Below are 22,864 nucleotides of genomic sequence, written 5' to 3'. Positions count from 1 at the left end.
CACAATTCCTTTGTTGACCCAAGGAATTCATGTACCGTATTTACTCGATTGTAAGCCGCGGCTTATATTGTTTTTTAGCTGCCGTTTGTGCGGCTTATAATCGAGGACGGCTTACAATCGAGGGCGGCTTATATTCTAATTTTATACCGAAATTATTTCTACACTGCAACATTTTAAATTATTTGTGGTTCAAACATGTATCCATGTACAGATTATACGTCGATATACGTTCTGTTGGGTACAGTTATCAACGTAACTAAGAGATATGGGCAAATAGTCATACCATATAACAACAAAAGGATGTATTAAGAAACAATCGTATCTAAAATTCCAGCGTGCGGCTTACAATCGAGGGCGGCTTACATTATTTTTTTAACACCTCAACATGCGGCTTACAATCGGGTAAATACGGTATTACAAAACATGGATCAAGGAATGAGAGAATATCATCTTGGTAGTTTACCGCATGGTGTTTTCCCTCAGTTTCCAAATGCTAAAATATGAATTTTACATAACCAACAAAAGCACTTTAATATAAAGCACAGCTCAGCATGTCCCAACATCCTGTCATAAAAATATATTACCGATCATTTTTAGGCTTTTTAAAACTTGTAGTTGTTAAAACGGTGTTACAATGTCTTTCAAAAAACAACACACTGTTTTGTAAGCTCGGTAAAAGTATTACTTTAACGGCACTGTAGAAGTCAGTCAAGCTTTGGACAGACAGATGCAGATAGAAGCATTGTAAAGCAATCATTTCAAAGAAAATAACTTATACTGTAATAAAAGATGGCTCGATTGCTAAGGGCTCCGACTTATCTTTTTCTTACCCGACAAGCGAACAGGTATTTGCTAAACATTAAAACGCGTCTGTATGTTTTTCACAACGTCCAATTTACTTGCTTAAATAGGTTTTATTGTTGTTGTTTAAGTACTATTTTCTTTCCTGTGTGATCAGTGTCTTTACATGATTGAACTTTGAGCATTCTTAGATGACATTTTATATACAAAATAGTTTTATGTATACTTGCAACATTTACCAAACCACTATTGGAACATTTATCTTTGATTACCTTATCACATCCATGTTAAGTTTTTTTTGCTGTAAACAATAAAATATGTTTGTGTAGCAAAATATTCTAAAACTGGTTACCTGGAGAAAAACGGATCTGTCTGTCTTTCACAGTAACACAATGCAATTAATTTAAATATGTTAAGCAGTTGAAAATAAAAAAATTTTGCCCATATGTGTTATTTTACTAATGTAAAGAGCTTTGATGTAATCTTTTGCATTCAAATCAACCATTCTAAAATACCTATTTTGTAAAAAAGATCTCGATGGAACATTTCTGACACATATATATAAAATGTTTTGCTGGTAAAAAGGAATACCATTAGTGTTTAATGAAATTTATTTGTAGAGTTTTAAACAGCTATCAAACAATTCGCTGTATGTCAGCTGGTCTTGATGGCGATTTTGATGCTGCCAAGGAAAGATTAAATACATTGACTGAAGAACCTGGGAATGATGTTAAGTTAAGGATATATGCATTATTTAAACAGGTGTTCAGAACTAAGATTTTATGTGTATTCTATAAAAAATTTCTTAAATGTATTATAATTAGGGCAATTATTTTTTGACCTAAAAAAAAATTTTGACAAATTTTGACTTTAAAAAACTTTTTTTTGACAAAATTTTGACCTATCAAAATTCAAGTAGTTAAATTACACATTATTGTACAAAAAGTTGAAATATGGCTGTAGGCTACTCTGTAGAGCAAATGTCTAACAGAAGGGCAAAAATCTGAACACAGACCTAGCCTGTTCTGAAAAGGGAAATGAGCTAATTAAAAATCACTGCCAAAAAACTGCAGCTAAGACACAACGAAAATTATTCAATACAGTTGTCTAAACGAAAGATACATGAAATACCTAAAGCAAAACCGAAGCAAGAGCTGCACCTAACCTGCAGCTGCCGTAAAATGACTTGGGACCTACCAAAATTTTGAACGTTTTTAGATGTGTTGCGCATCATGCCATATCAACCTAATTATTTCACTCACTTTATGGTTTATGATTCACAATAAGTAGGCAATGGGCCAGTTACAACAGTATAAAGTAGGCTACAAGGTGTAAAATGAACAGTTCACTGACAGTGCAACCTCTACAACACCACGACAATGCAGTTTGTAAACAATTTTAACTTTGTAAAAATTTTTGACTTTGTGAACAATTTTGACAATTTTTGACCTATTCCAACAATTTTCAAAAAATATTTTTATTTGCCAAAAATATTTGCCCTAATTATAATGTATTATAATATAAATATAACAGTACCACATGAGTATTGCCTTGGGTCTGTTATTATGGCTTACCATTAAGCACAACACTATAATAAAAAAATTGACATCTTGTTGTACTTTTAATATGCAACAAAGTATACGTGATATTGATTCTTTGTAGTAAAATAGTTTAACTGTTACTTTTTTTTTAGGCAACCATAGGTGAAAATACATCAAAGAAACCTGGTACATTTAATTTTGTTGGACAAGCAAAATGGACAGCTTGGTCAAGTCTAGGGAAAATGACACAGGTAACAGCATTTGTGGGAAAGTTTACAAGCATTGTTGTTATTGCATTCATGTTTTTTGCCGCAGCACATTTTGTGATCAAAGTCCTATATTCCACTGCTTTATCATTCTTACCCTGAAATATATGAAAATAAATATACAATGTTCTTTACAAATAAATTATAAGTTTTGTTCTAAACAACAATGTGTGCAAAAATGCATTGCAATGTGCCTCCCAATATACTTGACATTCAAAATTACCTGCCTGGTGGCAAAAAAAAACAGTTTGCTGTAGTACGTTTTGTACATAAATGTTGTGTGTATCAATGTAAATGTGTAATAGAAAATAAATTTGTGCGAAACAGGATGAAGCAAAATCAGAATATGTAAAATTGGTTGATGAATTGGCTGGACAAGAAGTTGCAGATACAACCAATACTGAAACATCAAATTCTGAATACAAAAATCTAATTGTTACCCAAGAGAACAAAATTACTACAATCACACTTAACCGACCAACCAGAAAAAATGCCCTTACTGTTGAAGTAAGTGTTTAGAAATTGTTTAAATAACTTAACTGCCATGATTGCTGCCAGTTATGAATTTATGTTCATCTTAACTGATTGCTGGTCAGTCTACCGATCCCCTACTACGAACACAATATGTTGCAGATCGGGATTTAAATGAAACAACTGTTCAAAAAATGTGAAGTTTTAATTTTGAAAATATTTTTGTATGTTATGAGGTGGTCACAGACAATCACCTTAAACCAAAATTGAGTCATTGACTTATATCACCCCAACAATGAACATCTTAGTCAATTTCGCAGTGGCAAATAACACATTAATTCGATCGTAAGCAGGCTTATAAAGTTTTTTACTCAACTGTTTGTTGTTCTTCCACATCCCAACATACAGCTTACAATTAAGGGTGGCTATTATTATTTTAAAACACAAGAGCATGAGGCCTATAATCATAAATTTGCCACTTTACTTCATATTATCATTATTGTGCCTTTTGAAATCTTGAATGCTTAACTATTGTTGTGTATCAAACTTAAATGCAGCTACAGTTCACTGTTGTCATTCACAATCTTGTTTATCCCAATATTTTATAACTAAGAATATAGTGCAATAAAGAAAAAGGTTGGCACATTGGAGTGAAGAATATACAATTAACTGGAATGACATATATTTTGTGGCTTTAACAGATGTATGAGGAAATTATTGTGGCTTTAAATACTGCAGCAAAAGACAGCAGCACCATTGCTGTGATAACAGGTACAGGTGATTACTACTGCAGTGGAAATGACCTGGAAAATTTCAAAAATATAAATCCAAGTAACATGAATCAAATTGCTACTGATTCTGGGGATTTATTAAGGCAAGCATATTTGATTTCTTTGCTTTAGTTTTACACTATCCACTGAAAATGTCACAAGCATTTGCTCACAACTACTGAGACAGCAGACATAAACTAACCTGTATTTTGCTGACCATCAAATAAACAAACCTTTTATGTTTTACTGTAGAAGGCAATAATGTTGCACGGCCTATCCAAACATTAGCACATTGCCGGTCTTTAAAATTTAGCTGAAAATATAACTTACTTTTGTGCATAAACTTTACAGACCGAACATGGTAGTTACTAGATTACTGTGATTTTATAATATTTTATGCCATTACATAATGCAATTCAGTTGGGTGCCAAAGGGTGTTTTTAATGTTGTTGTCAGTAACTGTTTATTTTTAGACGGTATGTTTCTGCCTACATTGACTTTCCAAAACCCCTTATAGCTGCAATAAACGGTCCAGCTATTGGGGTGTCAGTAACTGTGCTTGGACTGTTTGATGTGGTTTTTGCATCAGACAATGCAACATTTTCAACACCTTTCTCAAGTCTAGGACAAAGTCCTGAGGGATGTGCTTCTTACACTTTTCCAAAAATTATGGGTCATGCTAAGGTAGTTTAAGCAAAAGATGAAAGGGCATAAAAACCCTTGCTACTTTTAAGCATAAGAAAGTTGATAAATGCCTTCTGTTTGGTAATAGTCTTGAAATAACTTCAACTTCAAAAAAGAATGGAAAGTGTTTGTCCTTAAAGTTAATGAAATTAAATTCTTGACAGGCATGTGAAATGATCATGTTCAACAAGAAGATTGATGCTCAAGAAGCATTATCCTCAGGACTGGTAACAAAAGTATTCCCCCAGGACTCATTTCAAACTTCAGTTGCATCTGCTCTAAAAGAGATTGTTGACCTCCCTGCCAAGGTTAGAAAAGTTTGCTTTCCACCAAAAATGCTTGCCATGAACAATTTGGTGTTGATTGGTTTAAAAATAAGCCTTTAAACCGGGGATCTCAAGCATGTGGCCCGTGGGCCGCATGCGGCCCTCCAAGGGTATTTGTGCGGCCTGCGAAGCAACTTTTAGAAGTTATGTGTTTTACTCAAGCGGAATACCCTGTCAAACCAGTCAGTTTACACAATACAACCATTCTCTAGTAGTGGTATATCCAACGTTTAAATGGCATGATCGAAATACCACATCTTTAAAATCAGCAATTGCAATTGCTGCGTCATATTTTTTTATTGTTGTCACAACAATGTTGTGTCCTTGTATGCCATTGTTTTCACACAAAGCAATAAAGCACAGTCGGCTCTTTCACTTTGCTACACTGTATATTTGTTTGTTATTTAATACAACATTGTTTTTTAACAAAGCTAATGGCATTAATGAACATTTCCCTTTTTACTAATGCAATATGATTGTTGATATTACTCTGTAACAAATGTTTCGATAGTGCGGCCCTCGGCTTACTTAAAAGTTTCTTTTTAGCCCTCAAAGCAGTTTGAGTTTGAGACCCCTGCTTTAAGCCAAAGGAGTCAATCAGGAACTAAACCTGAACCAGCAAAACGGTTTGAGCAGTTAATTTCATTTTTCAAGATCTTTTTTCACATTTTGCAGTCCCTATTGTATTCAAAAGCTTTGATGCGAGGACCAGAACTTGAACAACTGCACAAAACAAATATTGCTGAATGTGATCGTCTCATTGAGCGGTGGCAATCTGATGATTGTGCCAATGCTATTATGAAGTTTTTTGCAGGAAAAGAGAAGCACTAGTTGATATTTTTTGGGTTCAAATTATGTGTTTCTGTTAATTTGTTGATGATTCTATTAACCAGTGATTTAGTACAGTTTGTTATGTATGTGATGTTTTGAACAAAAAAGGCAAATTTTGAAAGTTTTCAGTATTAGGGGTCTATAGCCTTACACATTGTTAATAATCCATATTTTTGGACTACACATAACTTTAATGAGGGTCAGTTAATATCAAGTTTCCAGCATAATGCCATACAGAGACAAGCATTTTGTTCAAGTCTTATGTAGTAACTTAAAGTATATAAGGCATCAAACAATTGACACTTAAGAAGAGATTGTGTAAAAATTGACAAATGGGTATAAATTACTGTTCAAAAAGTTTTAGTATCAAAAGAATACAAGAGAAATGATGGTTAACTCAGTTTACTATTAAATGTCATTTATATGCCAACACTAATGGTAAACTGGTACGACTCATTAATTTAACCTTCCACTTACACTATTTTGTTGCTTATAAAAACATGCATTACAATGTACCTCAGTCATTAGTCAGGAAATTTCACCTTTCAATTTTTACTTGTAGCTGGGTACTTTATTGCTATTTGGTTTAGTTGCAAGATTTTTTGCATTTGTATTTACATAAGATTGTTTGACACATGGAACTTATTTAATGATTAACTAATGTCTAACATCCATTTTGTTTACATTGTGCTCCGCTAAATTCCTATGTCACATGTGTACATTGAATGTTGTCAAATTCTTGAAAGTTTGGGAGTACCCTTTCTGCATTAAAATGTTTTGAACCAGGTTTTCAAAAATTATCTTTATATAGTGATTTATATGAAGTCGCCTTTTAAGGCATATGGAAGTTTGTTTCTTCAGGAGCATTATTGAACTCTTGTGTCTGTTCTTTAATTAAAATGGTTTATCATAAAGTGCTAATGTAGGGAGCAGTTAAACACGTTTTATCTCATTCAATATTACAATTTTCGATATGAAATCTGAAACTTTACCAGTACTTGTTGAAAAGTGTAAAAACTACATCGTGATACATTTCAACAGGCCAAAGAGGAAAAATGCATTCATCGCCAAAGTATGGTAACACTTTTCAAATAAAATCTATAAATTTATGCTGGCATAGTTTTGTTCCAATTCTGTCTTACTGCAATTCATGTTATTAAATTTTTATTTAACACTTTTGCTTTTGGGATATGCTGAGAGGTTTGCTGGTTAAAAGTAATAACAATCAAATATCTCAACAAAACTGCAGGAAATCGTATTTGTCCCATTACTGCTAAAAAATGTGCAAAAAAGTTTAAGCATAATGATCGACCTTATCTTATTAATGAGATGTGATAACACTAAACTTAGCTTTCATCTTTTGTTGGTTATTATGTTAAATTTATAAACATAATTAAATGTACCATGTTGGCACACCTGAAATTTAAATATTATGACCTGTATTTACTGCATAGAAGTACCAATTTCATTATCCTGTATTGTTAAAAAGTATCGCATTGTTGGCAGATGTACCTGTTGATCACCAAGTCATTGAATGAAGCTGCAAAAGATGATGACATAAGATTTGTGATATTAACTGGTACAGGAGATTACTTTACAAGTGGAGCAGATATTACAGATCCAAGCAGAAATCAGGATTATAGTATTAATGGACGACCAGGCAGATCAACGTTTAGGTAAACATACTATCAAATCTTTTAATGCAACTTGGATAACTGTTATGTTTCCTTTTTTTAGTTGTAAATAACTTCTGTGATAAAATTAACAAGCATTAAAAAAAATTTCTGTGATAAAATTAACAAGCATTTGTAAATAACTTCTGTGATAAAATTAACAAGCATTTTGGTGATAAAATTAACCAATGAAAAAGATCATTTCTAAATGTTTATTAAAGAATTTACAAGCATTAAAAAATTGCCAAAATGGTTTCTACCAATTGTCTAGAGTCTAGAATTTTCAATCATCTAAAAACTGTACAAGCAGTGCTAGTTGTGGACAGACATTTGAATTACACTTATGTGTATCAGATATGCTTTCTCTCTTTTGCAGTCCAGAATACAATATATCACTGATAAACCTATGCCATTTAAAAGTTGAGAATATGATGTCACACGACCAAACAACACTGCTTATGTGACAGTACAAATGATATCACTGCTTAAAGTGATGGCAATTTCTTCTTTTACGCTATCTATGTACCATATTCTTACATCATAACACTTTTATATTAAAGTTACCATTCACTAAACCATGTACGGACATAGCTTTATATTTGTTTTTAATTTCTAGAACTAGTGATTATTTGGCCTGGGGTAAAGTATTTTTAGGTTTGATGATTCAAGATTTATAACACTCATGCAAAAAAAACATAATTCTGATTATCCATTATATAATTCTGATTATTAATTATTTGTAATAACATTTTCAATAAAATTTCTCAAAATGTGATAGCATCCCCGGCCCCTAAAATATATATTTAGTGTAGTCATTAATGTTTATGTGACAGTTTTTGTAATTTTCAGGTTATTTGTGGAGGCTTTGATTAAGTTCCCCAAACCTTTGATAGCAGCAGTAAATGGTCCAGCTATTGGAGTTGGTTCAACAATGCTTGGATTATGCGACTTGGTACTTGCTTCAGATTCTAGCTCATTTCTTACTCCATTTAGCAGAGTTGGAATTGTTCCTGAAGCTTGCTCTTCCTACACGTTTCCCAAAATTATGGGAAGTATTAAGGTAAAAGTGTCTTTAGTTTCAGGTGATAAAGTATAATCGCAACAATTTATTCTTTAAAAAAGAATAGAAAATTATAATTATTTCTGAAATCAATAAACAAGTGTGTGTCTATCTAAGCATATGTGGGGGCCGTTAGATTGAGCACATGGCCCATCGAGATTGTAGGGACTGAGGCCAGTGTGAATCCAGTCCAGTGTGTAAAAGACCAGACTCCGGAGTGTAGACAGTTGAGTACAGAGTGTTTTATTAAACGAAACACAAACCTTATATAGCGCACAACATATGGTAAAATTTAGCACAGAATTCCTAATCACATTTGCAGGCGCACGGCTGGAAACACAAGCTTCCTGACTGGGTAACAAAGGGAAATTGTGATGGCCTGATCCCTAACACAAACACGAAATTTAGGACACATAAAAATTTAAATTACTTATGGCTTTTTTAGAAGTTTATGATGTTAATGTATTGTGTTTGCATTTTAACCACTAAATGTACACACAATTTGTAAGAAAAAAGCTCTTTAAAATAAGCTGTAAAACTGAAACAAAAATCCATTTTTGGGATAACAATTATACTGCTGGGTGGAAGTCCTATAGATTTTGTTATTAACCACTTTTGTTTAGGCCACGGAAATGTTAATTTTCAATCGGCATCTTAATGCAGAAGAAGCAATGGAAGCTGGTCTTGTAGCAGATGTTTTTCCACAGAAAACATTTTGGAAAGAAGTTTTAAACAAAATTGAAAGTGCTCTGGATTTTCCACAAAATGTGAGTGTTTCAAGTTGTTGTTTTTTTGCTATATTGAAGAATCATTATAAACCCATGATAAATTGCCAAGAAGTGAATGTAGGCATTTACAAAAAGGGGCATGTTTAAGCTCTGTGAGAATAAACATGTGTAGGTTTTTCGTAATAAAAAAACAAATATTTGTTAAAAATGATAACTTTAGTAATAGATCAAAACCATCAACAGCATGTCTTAAACTGACGATCACTGTTTGCCTTTTTAACTTTAATACACTAAAACCAATATGTTTTAGCAATCATTTTTATATCGTATTTCGGTTACAGGAACTGATGATGCCACATAGGCAAAATATATATTCCTTCATTTAAAACCGACTGATTTTGTTTAACCAAGGATTTACAGTCTATTGGTTTTAGTGTATTGTTAAAAATGTGTTTGGGTTTGCTTGATGTTTCAAAATTATAAGGTGTACAGGTTTTCCAAAAAAGTAGTTTTACAGTGACTGCCTTCTTCATTTATTAGTTTCACATATGACTTTTTAACAACATATGTTATAGAGTTTCCTGTATAGCAAGAGTCTCCTACGTGCTGTGGATAAAAACATATTGCTTGAAACAAACAGACAAGAATGTGAAAGAACAATAGAAAGGATTATTTCAGGAGATCCAGCATTGCAGACCATTAAATTTAAGGAGCAAAGAAGAAAACATAAATCTGCTATTGCAAGACTTTAACAAAAGCCAGTTTTATTAAATCTGTTACTCTGTGGTTGGTTTTAGTTCCCATCAGTGATTTCATTTGTACTTTTTTAATTGTCTACTTTTTCCGTTTGGTATTTGCTTGCTTTGCTTTTAAAAATTTGGTTCTGTGCTGCATGTCTTTGTGTCGCACAGTTTTATTTTCCATAATATTTAATTATGAGATGCAACATTTACAGAAGTGTAAATTAGTAAATTTTTAATTTTATTTTCGCAGTACATGACTTAGAAATTTTTAGTTTGTACATAATTTTTTAACTTTCAAATGGGTGATGAAAGCAGATTTGTAAACTTGGAAAAGTTTGAAGATTATGCAATAATCAGGTGGAACAAACCTCAACGAAAAAATGGTCTCACATTAGAGGTAAGTCCAAAAAAGTAATATTTTACAATAAAATAGAGTTTGGGACTAATTTAAAGTTTGTATTTTAATTTAGGGATAAGTGAACATAATTCCAATAACAGCTTGTACGAACTTGAGAACCCACGGCATTTACATCAGACTGGTATCAGACTTTTCTAATGCAATACAGTTTGTTGCAGATGCAAGCAGAAACAAGCAATCATCTAAAATCTATTGCAAATGATGACAACATCAAGTTTGTTGTAATTACTGGAACAGGAGAATACTTCACAAGTGGTGCTGATTTTATAAGTTCTGCACAGTCCTTAAATGGTACATCAGAAGCAGAGTTGAGAAGTAGAACTCAACATTTCAGGTTCACAAAATTTCCATGCTTATACCATTAACAGTTTTTTTGGTAAACTCGATTTGTTCCATTAAATACCACTGTTGTGTTTATAGTGTTAAGATATTTAGATGTGTCTTGTTATTTTTTATAGATCACTCATTGAAACTTTAATACGTTTTCCCAAACCAATCATTGCTGCAGTAAATGGTCCATCAATTGGAATGGGAGTTACCATATTACCGCTATGTGATGTAGTGTACTGCTCAGACAACAGCACTTTTATGACTCCTTTCTCACGATTAGGACTTACTGCAGAGGGTTGTTCTTCTTACACTTTTCCCAAAGTGATGGGTTATTCAAAGGTCAGGGTCAAAACATTTTTGGTTCAGCAACCTTTATTGTATGTTTGGTTTAACAGTATTGTCCACATGCTGTGGAATAGGATTGTATTTTTTTGCAAAAACATTTTGTTTGTTCAGGATCCTTACCAGTTTTAAATGTGTTTGTTTTGAAAATAAAAAACACAATAGAGCATCTGGCCTCACCACATGAAAACTGATTTCGCAAAGTTTTATTGCTACATTATCTGAATACAAACAATAAATGCTTAGAAGTAATTTGACCTAGCCTCATAGACATTATATTTCAAGTTATTTGTCATTAAAATGATGATTAGAGCATGCTCTGAGGAATTGTTTTATGTGTTAGGCCAATGATGTTTTGTTGTTTAATCGACAACTAAGTGCTCAAGAAGCTTATCATGCTGGATTGGTTGCACAAGTTTTTCCAAAACAAACTTTTTGGACAGAAGTCCAGAAGAGGATTGATGACCTTGTTCAGTACCCTATTAATGTAAGTCCGTATTTAGGGTAATTTGAAAGCTCATTGTTTCAGTAAATACATACAGGTAATATTTATATTGAAGCAGTCTAATGTCAAAAAGATGATGTAAAAAGAGAGTTGTTCTAATAAAATCTTAAAGTCTTTAAATATTGTTGTTTCTTAACGGAATATGCTTTTCTTTTTTTGCAATGAAAACACTTTAGGCCTAACAGTTTTTGGAATTTCATTTTTACTGTTTCATGCAATTGTGTGTCTTGATGTGTAGTCCTATATCTATGGCAAACAACTGATTCGCTTGAATGATATGGAGACGTTGTTTGCTGTAAACCATCGTGAATGTGAGCGGTTAATTGAACGGTATGGATCTGAAGAGTTTGTGATGCAAGTCATGAAATTTGTCCAGAAGCGACAACTAATCAATGAACAAAGAAAATCCAAACTTTGACAAGTTTTTACAATTGTGAATATTTGTAATAATTTTTTTAAATGGCTACTTTGTAATGCATTTGATTCAGCTTTACAGTGTTCTGTGGCTAAGAAAAAGTATGGTTTAAATGTCAATTCAATGCATTTGTAATAAATTGAAATTTATTTTGATCTTTTCAAATCATTTTTAACCAAACTTTTTTGGCAATTACTTTAAGCAAACATGTCAGAAGTTGCTATAAAAATCCAATTTGTACCTCAACCTAAAAAACATCAAGTGCCATTATGCTGCCTTGGACTGTCTGTTTGGGTTAAATGTGAATTACAAGTCAATGCTAATTACCTGTATGTTTCAACACCACCTGCAGTTGACTTCAGGACCCCCTTTCAGGTTTGTAATTGTATCGTTTAGCACACTGAACCTCAAGCAGACATGGGGCAATTCGTATTCGAATGCATTCGAATACAGGTTTTGCCACCTTCGTGCTGTATTCGAATGATTTTGCCTTTCGTTCGATAGTGCATGAATACAATTCGAATAGTTGATGTTATCTTTTGAACCAACAATTCATGAATACAAAAGCTTGAGTAAATTTATTCGAATACAATTCGAATTGTTGTAGGTTTTTGCCAACCTAAGAATTTGCAAATTCGAATTCACTATATTTTGTACGAATACAATTCGAATTGTTGTCAGCCTGTGGCTACGTAACAATTCGCAAAATCGAATACATGACTACATTTTTACGAATACAATTCGAATTGTTGTCAGCCTTTGGCAACATAAGATACGTAAAATCGAATAAATGACTACATTTTTACGAATACAATTCGAATTGTCGATTACCTCCAGACTAGGAGTAGTCGAGAATATTTTGCTACATATTTTTGCCAAATAGATTCGAATACAATTCAAATTGGCACTGAATGTGACCTGATTTGACAAGTTTTTGTTTATGTTGTTTAATTGTCACATGGAAGTTTAATTGTGACGTTACATAAATGGAATTGTGTTGCAAAGCTTGCAACATTGCGTTGTTCTCAGCACATGACAGGTATAGCGTGTTCATGAAGCAAACATCTCATGTTAATTTGGTGAAATTTATATAACGGAGACTTAAGTCAGTCAAGCTGATGTGGCAAACAAAGCTCGTTGGTTTACGTTTTTACAAATAAATTTGCAATTTATAAACCCATGTTAATTTTTGATCGAATACCTTTTAAGTTTCGGGGCGCTTTTATTTCTTTTATTTTCCGCAACTACAAATATCCGAATCGGTGCATTCGAATTGTTTGCTTCTTACAACAACTGAACAATTCGTGATACAAATAACTAGCACTATTAATTCGAACACAATTCGAATTGCTACTTCTCAAAAAGTACGAAGTATTCATGAATACGAATACACGCTTGGGTTTTATTTGAATAGTATTCGAATTACACGTTGTTGTTTTTTGGTCAACTATTCATGAATACTAATCCTTGACATGTTTTATTCGAATTGCTGCCACCTTAACATTACGAAACAATTCGTGAATACGAATACTTGACTCGCATTATTCGAATACAATTCGAATTGTCGAACTTTAAAAAGAGCGTAGAATTCATGAATACGAATACTTGACTCGTTTTATTCGAATACCATTCGAATTGCTGTTACTCAAAAATTACCAAAGTATTCATGAATTCGAATACAGCCATGCAGGTATTCGTGAAGCGTTCGAATACAGGACGCGTGTATTCGACCCCATGTCTGACCTCAAGCAACTATTTTTTTGGTAATTGTGGTGCTATGTTTTTTCACTGAGCCGAATAAAGTGTACCAAAGCTCTACCTTTGGCTTTCTCCTCGTGCTTAAAAGTTTTGGTGTAGGATTCCTAACTTGCATTGGCAGTGTAGTATTTGGAAGACTTTTTTGACTTTAATTGATTCAAGGAGCCATTTGCTTAGGTGTCTGTGTCTCAATAAAGAGCTACTATATTACTATGCAAAATTGGATTTAGTCAATTATCATTATACGCTTTTTTTAAAGGAACAGTGCTTGGAGAGTGTATAGAATACCGAAAGATTTTACAGGGTCTTATGGTTTCGGTGAGGTTGATCTGTCTCTGAATACACAATTTTATAAAGTATGAATTCCCTTTATCCTTAATTGTCATCAAGAGAACAACTTTGGAAGTGGTAGAAAACTTAAGCTTTTAAAATAGTCTGGATTCTCTACTCCTGTCAGTTGTGACATCTGCTCTTTTTATTCTTTAACTACTTTGTGAGTGACGATAAGAAAGCACTTTTTTCTTTTCACTTGTATTATCATTTATTGTTCATCAATAATCTGTACTTTTTACAACTTAATATGGTGCAACTTGTGGCAGGCACATTTTTGACATCAGCTGCTCTGGAATTTATACCTTAGGAATACATCTCAAATATAAATACATTTTCCCTTACCTCACCACCACAGAACCGTAATAAGCCAAGTTTGTATTTTTTTATCTATAAACAGCAACGCTTACAATTGAAATATGACACCAACTATAACTAGATAACTCTCAAATAACACCCATTTCTAATTTTCTATACCTGTTTAGAAAAGCTTCAGTTTAGCGAATGAAAGTATGCAACTTGAAATACAAAACGTCAATCCAATTTTACTATGACACTTTATAATATTAATTGCAAAACAGTAATTAAAAAATGATGCTAATTTAGCATTTTTAAGTTAAGCAAAAACACTGTCATACTAAATTTTATAACATTTAAAAATGATTTCATTTGTTAACCTGTTCTTGGAAAACAGGATACTTTTGCATTATTTCATCCCAATTTGATTGACCAGTAACAAGTGAGGCTACAATTTTGGGCAGTTCATCAACTTCTGCCCGAATTTGCACCAAAGTGTCACGCTCACGAAGGGTGGCAGTGTGCGGTTCAATCTTAACTGTGTCAAAATCAACAGTAATTCCAAATGGAATGGCAATCTCGTCTGTTCGAGCATATCGTTTACCAATTGAACCTGAAGTTGTGTCAACCTTATGAGACACTCCAAGTTGGGTAAGGTTTTTAGACAGTTGGGTGATAAATGGTTTAAATTCTTCCTTGTTGCTAAGTGGAAGTAGAGAACATTTGTAGGGGGCAATTGCTGGAGGAAGGGCGAAAAAACAGCGTTGCTCATCCGCTGCACGGATCTTAAAATTGTGTTCCAATGATGAGTACAGAAGTCTTCCAAATCCAAATGATGGTTCAATTACAGAGGGTACAAATTCCTCAACTTGGACACGCTTTTTATTCCGTTTGATTGACACCATACCCTCAGCCACAGTGAAGTTACTTCCACCTACAACTATTTTAAAGGCCTTGTCAGTTTGCATACTTTGCTCCAACATAGCAATTTCCTCCTGGTTAAGACCTTCCAGATGCTCCTGAATTTTTTTGGCATCCTTTTTAAAAGCTTTGCCGATTGCCTGTTTGTTGCAAATTACCTTTACTATTTCTACCTCTTTTGGTGCAGATAGTGATCTTTCTGCGACCAAGTTTACTTTAGTGCATTTCGCATGACAAGTAAGGTCATAGCATGAGCGATCAGCACAGCCAACACATTCAACCCATCCATATGACGTCTTGCACTCTGCATCCCAGCAATCCCGAGCATAATGTGCCATTTCATTATCCATGTGCTGGCGAAATCGCAAACGTGTGATATCAATACCGATTTTGACACAAAACTGAAATATACGCCCCATAAAGTATCCAAGTGTCTCATTATTGATTATGCCTTGGTTTAAAGCATCTTCAAGCGACATTAGGCTTGGTGGTTGGCCAGAAACCTGAGCCTTTGCAGAGTACAATGGGACTCTTAAATCTGCTACTGTTGAAAACTTGGGATGGCTTTTATCTTCAGGGTCAACAAAATGTTCAATTTCACCCATTTGAAATTCACGAACCCGAATTAGTCCAGCTCTTGGGGATATTTCATTGCGAAAAGAGGTACCAATCTGAACAGCAGCAAATGGTAACTTGCCCTGGTTAAACTCCAGAAGTCGTTTGAAGTTAAGAAATATTCCCTGGGCTGTTTCTGGTCGAAGATAACTGGGAATAGCACCTCCAGGGCCAATTGATGTCTGAAACATCAAGTTAAAATCCACTGGATCAGATATTTCATTGCCAGTTAATGGAGACTTCACATCAAACTCTTTTAACAACTTTGCCAACTCTTCTTTGCCAAAGTTATCAAGTTGAGGCAATAACTTATGACAACGATCCTTAACCTCATCTGTGGTTCCTTTCTCTTGCAATACCTTTTCAAGGTGAGCCTCAAGCAGGTGGTCAGCACGGAAACACGATCCAGTCTTTAAGTCCTTTACCATTAGGTCTGCAAAGCGTTCCACATGACCCGATGTCTTTAGTACCTGCTCAGGCGTGAGCATTGTACAGTCAACCTCAAGCATTTGATCATGCATTATAAAATGATTTCTCCACTCTGAAATCATGTTGTTTTTCAGCATACATCCAACTGGACCAAAGTCATACAAGCCACTGACACCACCATAAATTTCAAAAGCCTGGCCATACAAAAATCGTCGCTTAATAGTTTCCTCCAGTTTCTGACGAGGAAAATCTTCTTTACCTGCAAGCTCATCTTCTTTGTCCTTCAGTTTCTTTTTTCTAACCTTTAACTCTGCAACAGCTTGTTGAATGTCAATTACTGGAACACCATCCTCTTTCATTTTTCGAACAATATCACCCTGTTCTTTCACCAACAAACGAAGAGGAGACAAGATTTTTTCTACTTCGGAGTTAGACATTCTGGTTGTATATCGTCCAAATTCAAATGCGTCACTTATAAATTGTTCTTGCCTTCTGAGCAATTTCTCAGCTTCAATGAGTTTAGTTTTAGATATTCTTGCTGTGAATCTTCTGCTGATGTAAAGGATAGCAAAACAGTGCTTTAGCATTGCATCCTAATCCAAGTTTTGAACATTTCATTTGCTAATTAAGTTAAATATTCTGTCAATCATAATATAAATTGCTACTTTAGGACTGTTATGATAAAAACATTTAAACAGCTCCTACACATATTAAGAAAATAGTATAGCTTTTGTATGTGTATATTACTTAACATGTGTCATACCATTTACAATAACGATTGATTCCACAAAGGAAGTAGGGTTGTAACAGCTAACAAATTGTCTGCACTGTTAATTCTCGTTCAGGCTTAAGCACTTCAACCACGAGATCTTGCTAGGTGCACCTTTATTCCACTTGGTTCACCTTTATGTTGCTCAGTGCAACTTTTTTTGCTTGATGCACCTGTATAATGCTAGGTGTACCTTTACCTAGCGATATAAAGATGCGCCAAGTGGCATGTAGGTGCACCAAGTGAAACAATAGTGCACGAAGCGATTTTACGATGAACCAAGTTATATAAATGTGTACAAAGCGATATTAAGGTTCGCCAAGTGTTATAATGGTGCGCGCGCTCCCAGCGGTGATAATAATGCACCAAGCGATCCTGTATATTTTAGATGCTGTAATCCTGATGATAGTTTCTCGACAAACGGTTACATTCTATAAATTACCAAAACGATAATTAAAACGCATAAGACGAATCACCTGGTAAGCGATTGCGATTTCATCATTTTACAACAAGAATGATCTACAACTTGACTTAAACTTAGCATGAGTGCCGCAAATGCATTTTTCCAGCTATGACATTCAATACTGCATGTAAATAAATATTCAGTGTATTAGTTCCTAATATACCAGTTAAAATATGAGCAACAAAACAACAGACCAGCTCCCAAATAACACAACTTGCTGGTACTGTACTGGGATTGGACTTGCAGCACGTTTCACCACCGGCTGACGAAATCAATTAATCCACAGCGCTGGCTTATTATACATTAAAAAATTAAAACATGAACAACAATTTGCAATAACGGTGGCAAGATTACAAGAGATAAAATGAGTGCTAAGTGTTAACCTACTGCTAAGTGTTAACGTAAGTTTTTTCACATTTGTTAAACACTTGCACAACCACTTGCGATGTGACAGTGAAGACACCAGGCCCCACGAGAGGGGGGTGAAGCCGGTGCGCCGCACCGGGGCCCATGAGAGTCTAGGGGGCCCATAATTATTAAGTTGAAGATTACAGGGTGATGAAATGTGTACTTTTAAAATTATTTAGAAACTGAAAAAAGTTGATGCTGATCGCCGAATGTGGAGTTTGATTTGTTTGTAGTGCAACTCTATGCAACAAGTTTTATTATTGTTACGTTGGTGCATGCGCGAATTTTAGCGAGATCTCTTATTGATGTTTCTACTTTATTGTGCCACAGTTGTGTCCGTTGTTTGGTAAGAATTATGCACATTTGCGCTGACTACATAGTGCTGGTGAGTTTTCTGGACGTAGCATTTGTTACACGTATTTGATTTGGTCACAGCTTTGGTAGTAAGCGAGGTACTTTATTGGATCATATTTGTTAACGTACATAAACGATAAAGCGACAGTTATGTGTGTGTGTGTGTGTGTGTGAAGACGTTTACTTTGCTCTCTGCCTTCGACCCTTCGTATTAACATTTTTAATTGGTCTGTACGTACCTGTGAAAATTACCGTCAAAGCAGTTATTATTTTAAACAAATTAGCAGTAATGGGGTCTCATGTCCGACTTAAGTCACATTTTTCGAAAGCTTGACTTGACTTGAGTCTTCTCAGCTGTGAAAAGTCTTGGCTTGACTCGGTATACCAACAAAAACAGGAAATCTTTTACCAGATAACCTGTTCAGTTGGCTTTAACCAAACAATAGCAGAACTTTACTGTGCGATTTGTAGGTATTTTTGTTGGTATACCGAGTATATATATTTTATATTTTTGTGGTCATTTCATCCGGCCCTCGACCATATTTTTTGGTTTGCGAAATCGTATTGGTAACTTTGTAACATTCAAAAATTAAACTACTCCCTACGAAAGTTTTCCTGTCGCGATATGTGGAATTGATATTACCTTGTTTCATAAGATTACAACGCCTATGATTGATTCAAAGCCAGTTTGTTACATCACAGACAAGACTACAAGTGCTGATTGTGCGCAAACAATTGCCTTCCTAGGTTACTTGTGACGTAATATACAAGCATTGCTCGTAAGATGAGACTAACTATATCAGGGGACGGCACCATCATCATTTCGCCGAAATGAAAAGTGCAAGAATTGTTAATAAGCGTTACGCACCACTGCGTGTAGTTTCCAAAATTGTTTTTATTTTCATTTTTTTTAAAACCATAAAACGTGGTCAATGTAGGTACAAATCGACATTTTGAGGTCTGGGAGACAAACGATCAGCTTGTAAAATCACATTTCAGGTTTCAAACAGTATTTGGCAGTGAAATGACTTTTACCGATATGCTCGCAAATGTCGCTCACACCTAAACGCATGTACAGTATAGGGTCCAATGTTCAGAACAAAAAAAAATACATTCCGCGCCTAATATTTTTCTATAAATTGGCACAGATGTGTGTTAGAGCAAGTAGTTTCGACTCGTAAAGCCCAATTTATGGTCTCTTTTCGTATTTGACAACGAAATGACTTTTACCGATGAATGGTCGCAAAAGTCGCTCACACCTAAACGCATGTACAGTATAGGGTCCAATGTTCAGAACAAAATAAAAATACATTCCGCGCCTAATATTTTTCTATAAATTGGCACAAATGTGCGTTAGAGCAAGTAGTTTCGACTCGTAAAGCCCAATTTGTGGTCTCTTTTCGTGTTTGCCAACGAAATGACTTTTACCGATGTATGGTCGCACTCGCAAATGTTGCTCACACTTAAACGCATGTACAGTATAGTGCATAATGTTCAGAACAAAATAAGAATACATTCCGCGCCTAATATTTTTCTATAAATTGGCACAGATGTGTGTTAGAGCAAGTAGTTTCGACTCGTAAAGCCCAATTTGTGGTCTCTTTTCGTATTTGCCAACGAAATGACTTTTACCGATGTATGGTCGCACTCGCAAATGTCGCTCACACCTAAACGCATATACAGTATAGTGCATAATGTTCAGAACAAAATAAAAATACATTCCGCGCCTAATATTTTTCTATAAATTGGCACAAATGTGCGTTAGAGCAAGTAGTTTCGACTCGTAAAGCCCAATTTGTGGTCTCTTTTCGTGTTTGCCAACGAAATGACTTTTACCGATGTATGGTCGCACTCGCAAATGTTGCTCACACTTAAACGCATGTACAGTATAGTGCATAATGTTCAGAACAAAATAAGAATACATTCCGCGCCTAATATTTTTCTATAAATTGGCACAGATGTGTGTTAGAGCAAGTAGTTTCGACTCGTAAAGCCCAATTTGTGGTCTCTTTTCGTATTTGCCAACGAAATGACTTTTACCGATGTATGGTCGCAAAAGTCGCTCACACCTAAACGCATGTACAGTATAGTGCATAATGTTCAGAACAAAAAAAATACATTCCGCGCCTAATATTTTTCTATAAATTGGCACAAATGTGCGTTAGAGCAAGTAGTTTCGACTCGTAAAGCCCAATTTGTGGTCTCTTTTCGTATTTGCCAACGAAATGACTTTTACCGATGTATGGTCGCACTCGCAAATGTCGCTCACACCTAAACGCATATACAGTATAGTGCATAATGTTCAGAACAAAATAAAAATACATTCCGCGCCTAATATTTTTCTATAAATTGGCACAGATGTGTGTTAGAGCAAGTAGTTTCGACTCGTAAAGCCCAATTTGTGGTCTCTTTTCGTATTTGCCAACGAAATTACTTTTACCGATGTATGGTCGCACTCGAAAATGTCGCTCACACCTAAACGCATGTACAGTACTATAGTGCATAATGTTCAGAACAAAACAAAATACATTCCGCTCCTAATATTTTTCTATAAATTGGCACAGATGTGTGTTAGAGCAAGTAGTTTCGACTCGTAAAGCCCAATTTGTGGTCTCTTTTCGTATTTGCCAACGAAATGACTTTTACCGATGTATGGTCGCAAAAGTCGCTCACACCTAAACGCATGTACAGTATAGTGCATAATGTTCAGAACAAAAAAAATACATTCCGCGCCTAATATTTTTCTATAAATTGGCACAGATGTGTGTTAGAGCAAGTGGTTTCGACTCGTAAAGCCCAATTTGTGGTCTCTTTTCGTATTTGACAACGAAAAGACCTTTACCGATGTATGGTCGCACTCGAAAATGTCGCTCACACCTAAACACATGTACAGTATAGTGCATAATGTTCAGAACAAAATAAAACTACATTCCGCGCCTAATATTTTTCTATAAATTGGCACAGATGTGTGTTAGAGCAAGTAGTTTCAACTCGTAAAGCCCAAATGTTGTAAAATTCTGAGCGACGACCCTGCTCGCTAGAATTGTACCAGACAAGATTGCCTTCAGAGTCCTTTATCTGCTACATTTAATTAGCCGGTATTGGTTGCAAGCCACTACACCACGTCAAGGTTCCGGCAATTGTAGTGGTTTTATTTTACAGATAAAATCCTCATTTTGGCCAAAACAAAACGAGGCAAAAAAACTGTTATTACGAACAGAATAAACCCAATAATTACAATAATTAAACATTACTCGTTTGTTAGTGATGCAAATGACTTTTGTACAATCAGTTTTAACCTTTTCTGGACTTAGGTGGGGTATATTAAATTTGATCTTGATCGCATCCAATTTTACTGCTTGCATCGTGGTGTGTTAAACTGTCAGTTTTCATCACAAAATATGTGATTGCTTCCATGTTTAAAACATGGGTGAAGAAAAAAGGTATATCTAAGGTTTTAGTGTACAATAATAACTTGTCAAGTACGGAGTGCTTAACAACAAACTGAGGTCTTATGCGTCTTCCCTGGAACGTTTGCCGAATGACTTGATCTCCAATCAGTTGTTGTCGCAGACGAAGGTCGCAAAAGTAATAGTCAATAAATCGCAATAGATCTGTCATGCAATTTGGAGTCAAACTGGTTTTATCTATTGTAAATTGTGCATTGTAACCTCTCAAACGCTGTCTGTATCCCTTACTAAATAAACACAAACGATAACAATCAGGTCTGCTTCGGGCCTGTTCGGGTGTTGTGGAAATTAGATCTGATATATTGTTGGTAATATATTCATAAACTACTTTTTGTTGCCCAGAAAAACTGTGAAGACCAGAAATTTGAACACCATTTAGCTCCAAATCAGTGTCTTTGTAAATAATTCGTTCCGAAGATTTAATGGCATTTTGGTCAATTCGGCGGCGCTTTCTGCGAACTACCTTCACTGGTTGGTGTTTAGCAACAGGGGTGGTAATAATATCGGTTTTAGTTTTTTTGTAGTAAAAAATACAACTTCCAGTTAAAACGCTATTCTGTATATCTGCCCAAGTCCTTTGTCTCACTGTATCGTCATCAAACTCCATTGCACCGCATTCATTAAATTTGTAGGCAACGTAGTGACCAGAATCAACATCCAAACCAACATGAACCACAACTGACGCTAAAGTATACGTGACTTTTTTAGTATCAGAGCAAAATGACAACAATCGATCGAGTATTACACGCTTGCAACTCTTCGAACCACCTAAGTTTCTGTGCAACACAATACATAAAATGTCGGAAGCGGATGCAATATGTGAGACCACAAATTGGGCTTTACGAGTCGAAACTACTTGCTCTAACACACATCTGTGCCAATTTATAGAAAAATATTAGGCGCGGAATGTATTTTTATTTTGTTCTGAACATTATGCACTATACTGTATATGCGTTAAGGTGTGAGCGACATTTGCGAGTGTGACCATAGATCGGTAAAAGTCATTTCGTTGGCAAATACGAAAAGAGACCATAAATTGGGCTTTACGAGTCGAAACTACTTGCTCTAACACACATCTGTGCCAATTTATAGAAAAATATTAGGCGCGGAATGTATTTTTATTTTGTTCTGAACATTATGCACTAT

General features: G+C 34.8%; 4 protein-coding genes across 4 annotated transcripts; 3 read left to right on the top strand and 1 right to left on the bottom strand.

Annotated features, from left to right (window-relative positions):
• Positions 1–622: 622 nt before the first annotated feature.
• On the top strand, positions 623–6,490 carry LOC145220506 (enoyl-CoA delta isomerase 2-like). The gene is made up of 8 exons (XM_080087723.1): positions 623–845; positions 1,422–1,563; positions 2,495–2,593; positions 2,936–3,115; positions 3,781–3,953; positions 4,323–4,533; positions 4,698–4,841; positions 5,535–6,490. The coding sequence occupies exons 1-8, from the start codon at positions 790–792 to the stop codon at positions 5,688–5,690; spliced, it is 1,161 nt and encodes a 386-aa protein (XP_079943849.1). The 5' UTR covers positions 623–789; the 3' UTR covers positions 5,691–6,490.
• Positions 6,491–6,563: 73 nt separating this feature from the next.
• Positions 6,564–10,144, top strand: LOC145220526 (enoyl-CoA delta isomerase 2-like). Its single transcript, XM_080087741.1, has 5 exons — positions 6,564–6,762; positions 7,197–7,366; positions 8,213–8,423; positions 9,047–9,190; positions 9,727–10,144. The coding sequence occupies exons 1-5, from the start codon at positions 6,664–6,666 to the stop codon at positions 9,901–9,903; spliced, it is 801 nt and encodes a 266-aa protein (XP_079943867.1). The 5' UTR covers positions 6,564–6,663; the 3' UTR covers positions 9,904–10,144.
• On the top strand, positions 10,140–13,722 carry LOC145220516 (enoyl-CoA delta isomerase 2-like). Its single transcript, XM_080087734.1, has 5 exons — positions 10,140–10,291; positions 10,471–10,646; positions 10,771–10,981; positions 11,328–11,471; positions 11,728–13,722. The coding sequence occupies exons 1-5, from the start codon at positions 10,193–10,195 to the stop codon at positions 11,905–11,907; spliced, it is 810 nt and encodes a 269-aa protein (XP_079943860.1). The 5' UTR covers positions 10,140–10,192; the 3' UTR covers positions 11,908–13,722.
• A 631-nt stretch (positions 13,723–14,353) lies between these two features.
• On the bottom strand, positions 14,354–16,961 carry LOC145220500 (glycine--tRNA ligase-like). The gene has a single exon (XM_080087712.1). It carries the CDS (start codon positions 16,839–16,841, stop codon positions 14,658–14,660), a length of 2,184 nt encoding a protein of 727 aa, XP_079943838.1. The 5' UTR covers positions 16,842–16,961; the 3' UTR covers positions 14,354–14,657.
• Positions 16,962–22,864: the final 5,903 nt, after the last annotated feature.

Source organism: Phallusia mammillata, chromosome 1 (genome assembly GCF_965637545.1).
Source record: "Phallusia mammillata chromosome 1, kaPhaMamm4.hap1.1, whole genome shotgun sequence".
NCBI lineage: Eukaryota > Metazoa > Chordata > Ascidiacea > Phlebobranchia > Ascidiidae > Phallusia > Phallusia mammillata.
This window is presented reverse-complemented; position numbering and strand designations above follow the sequence as displayed.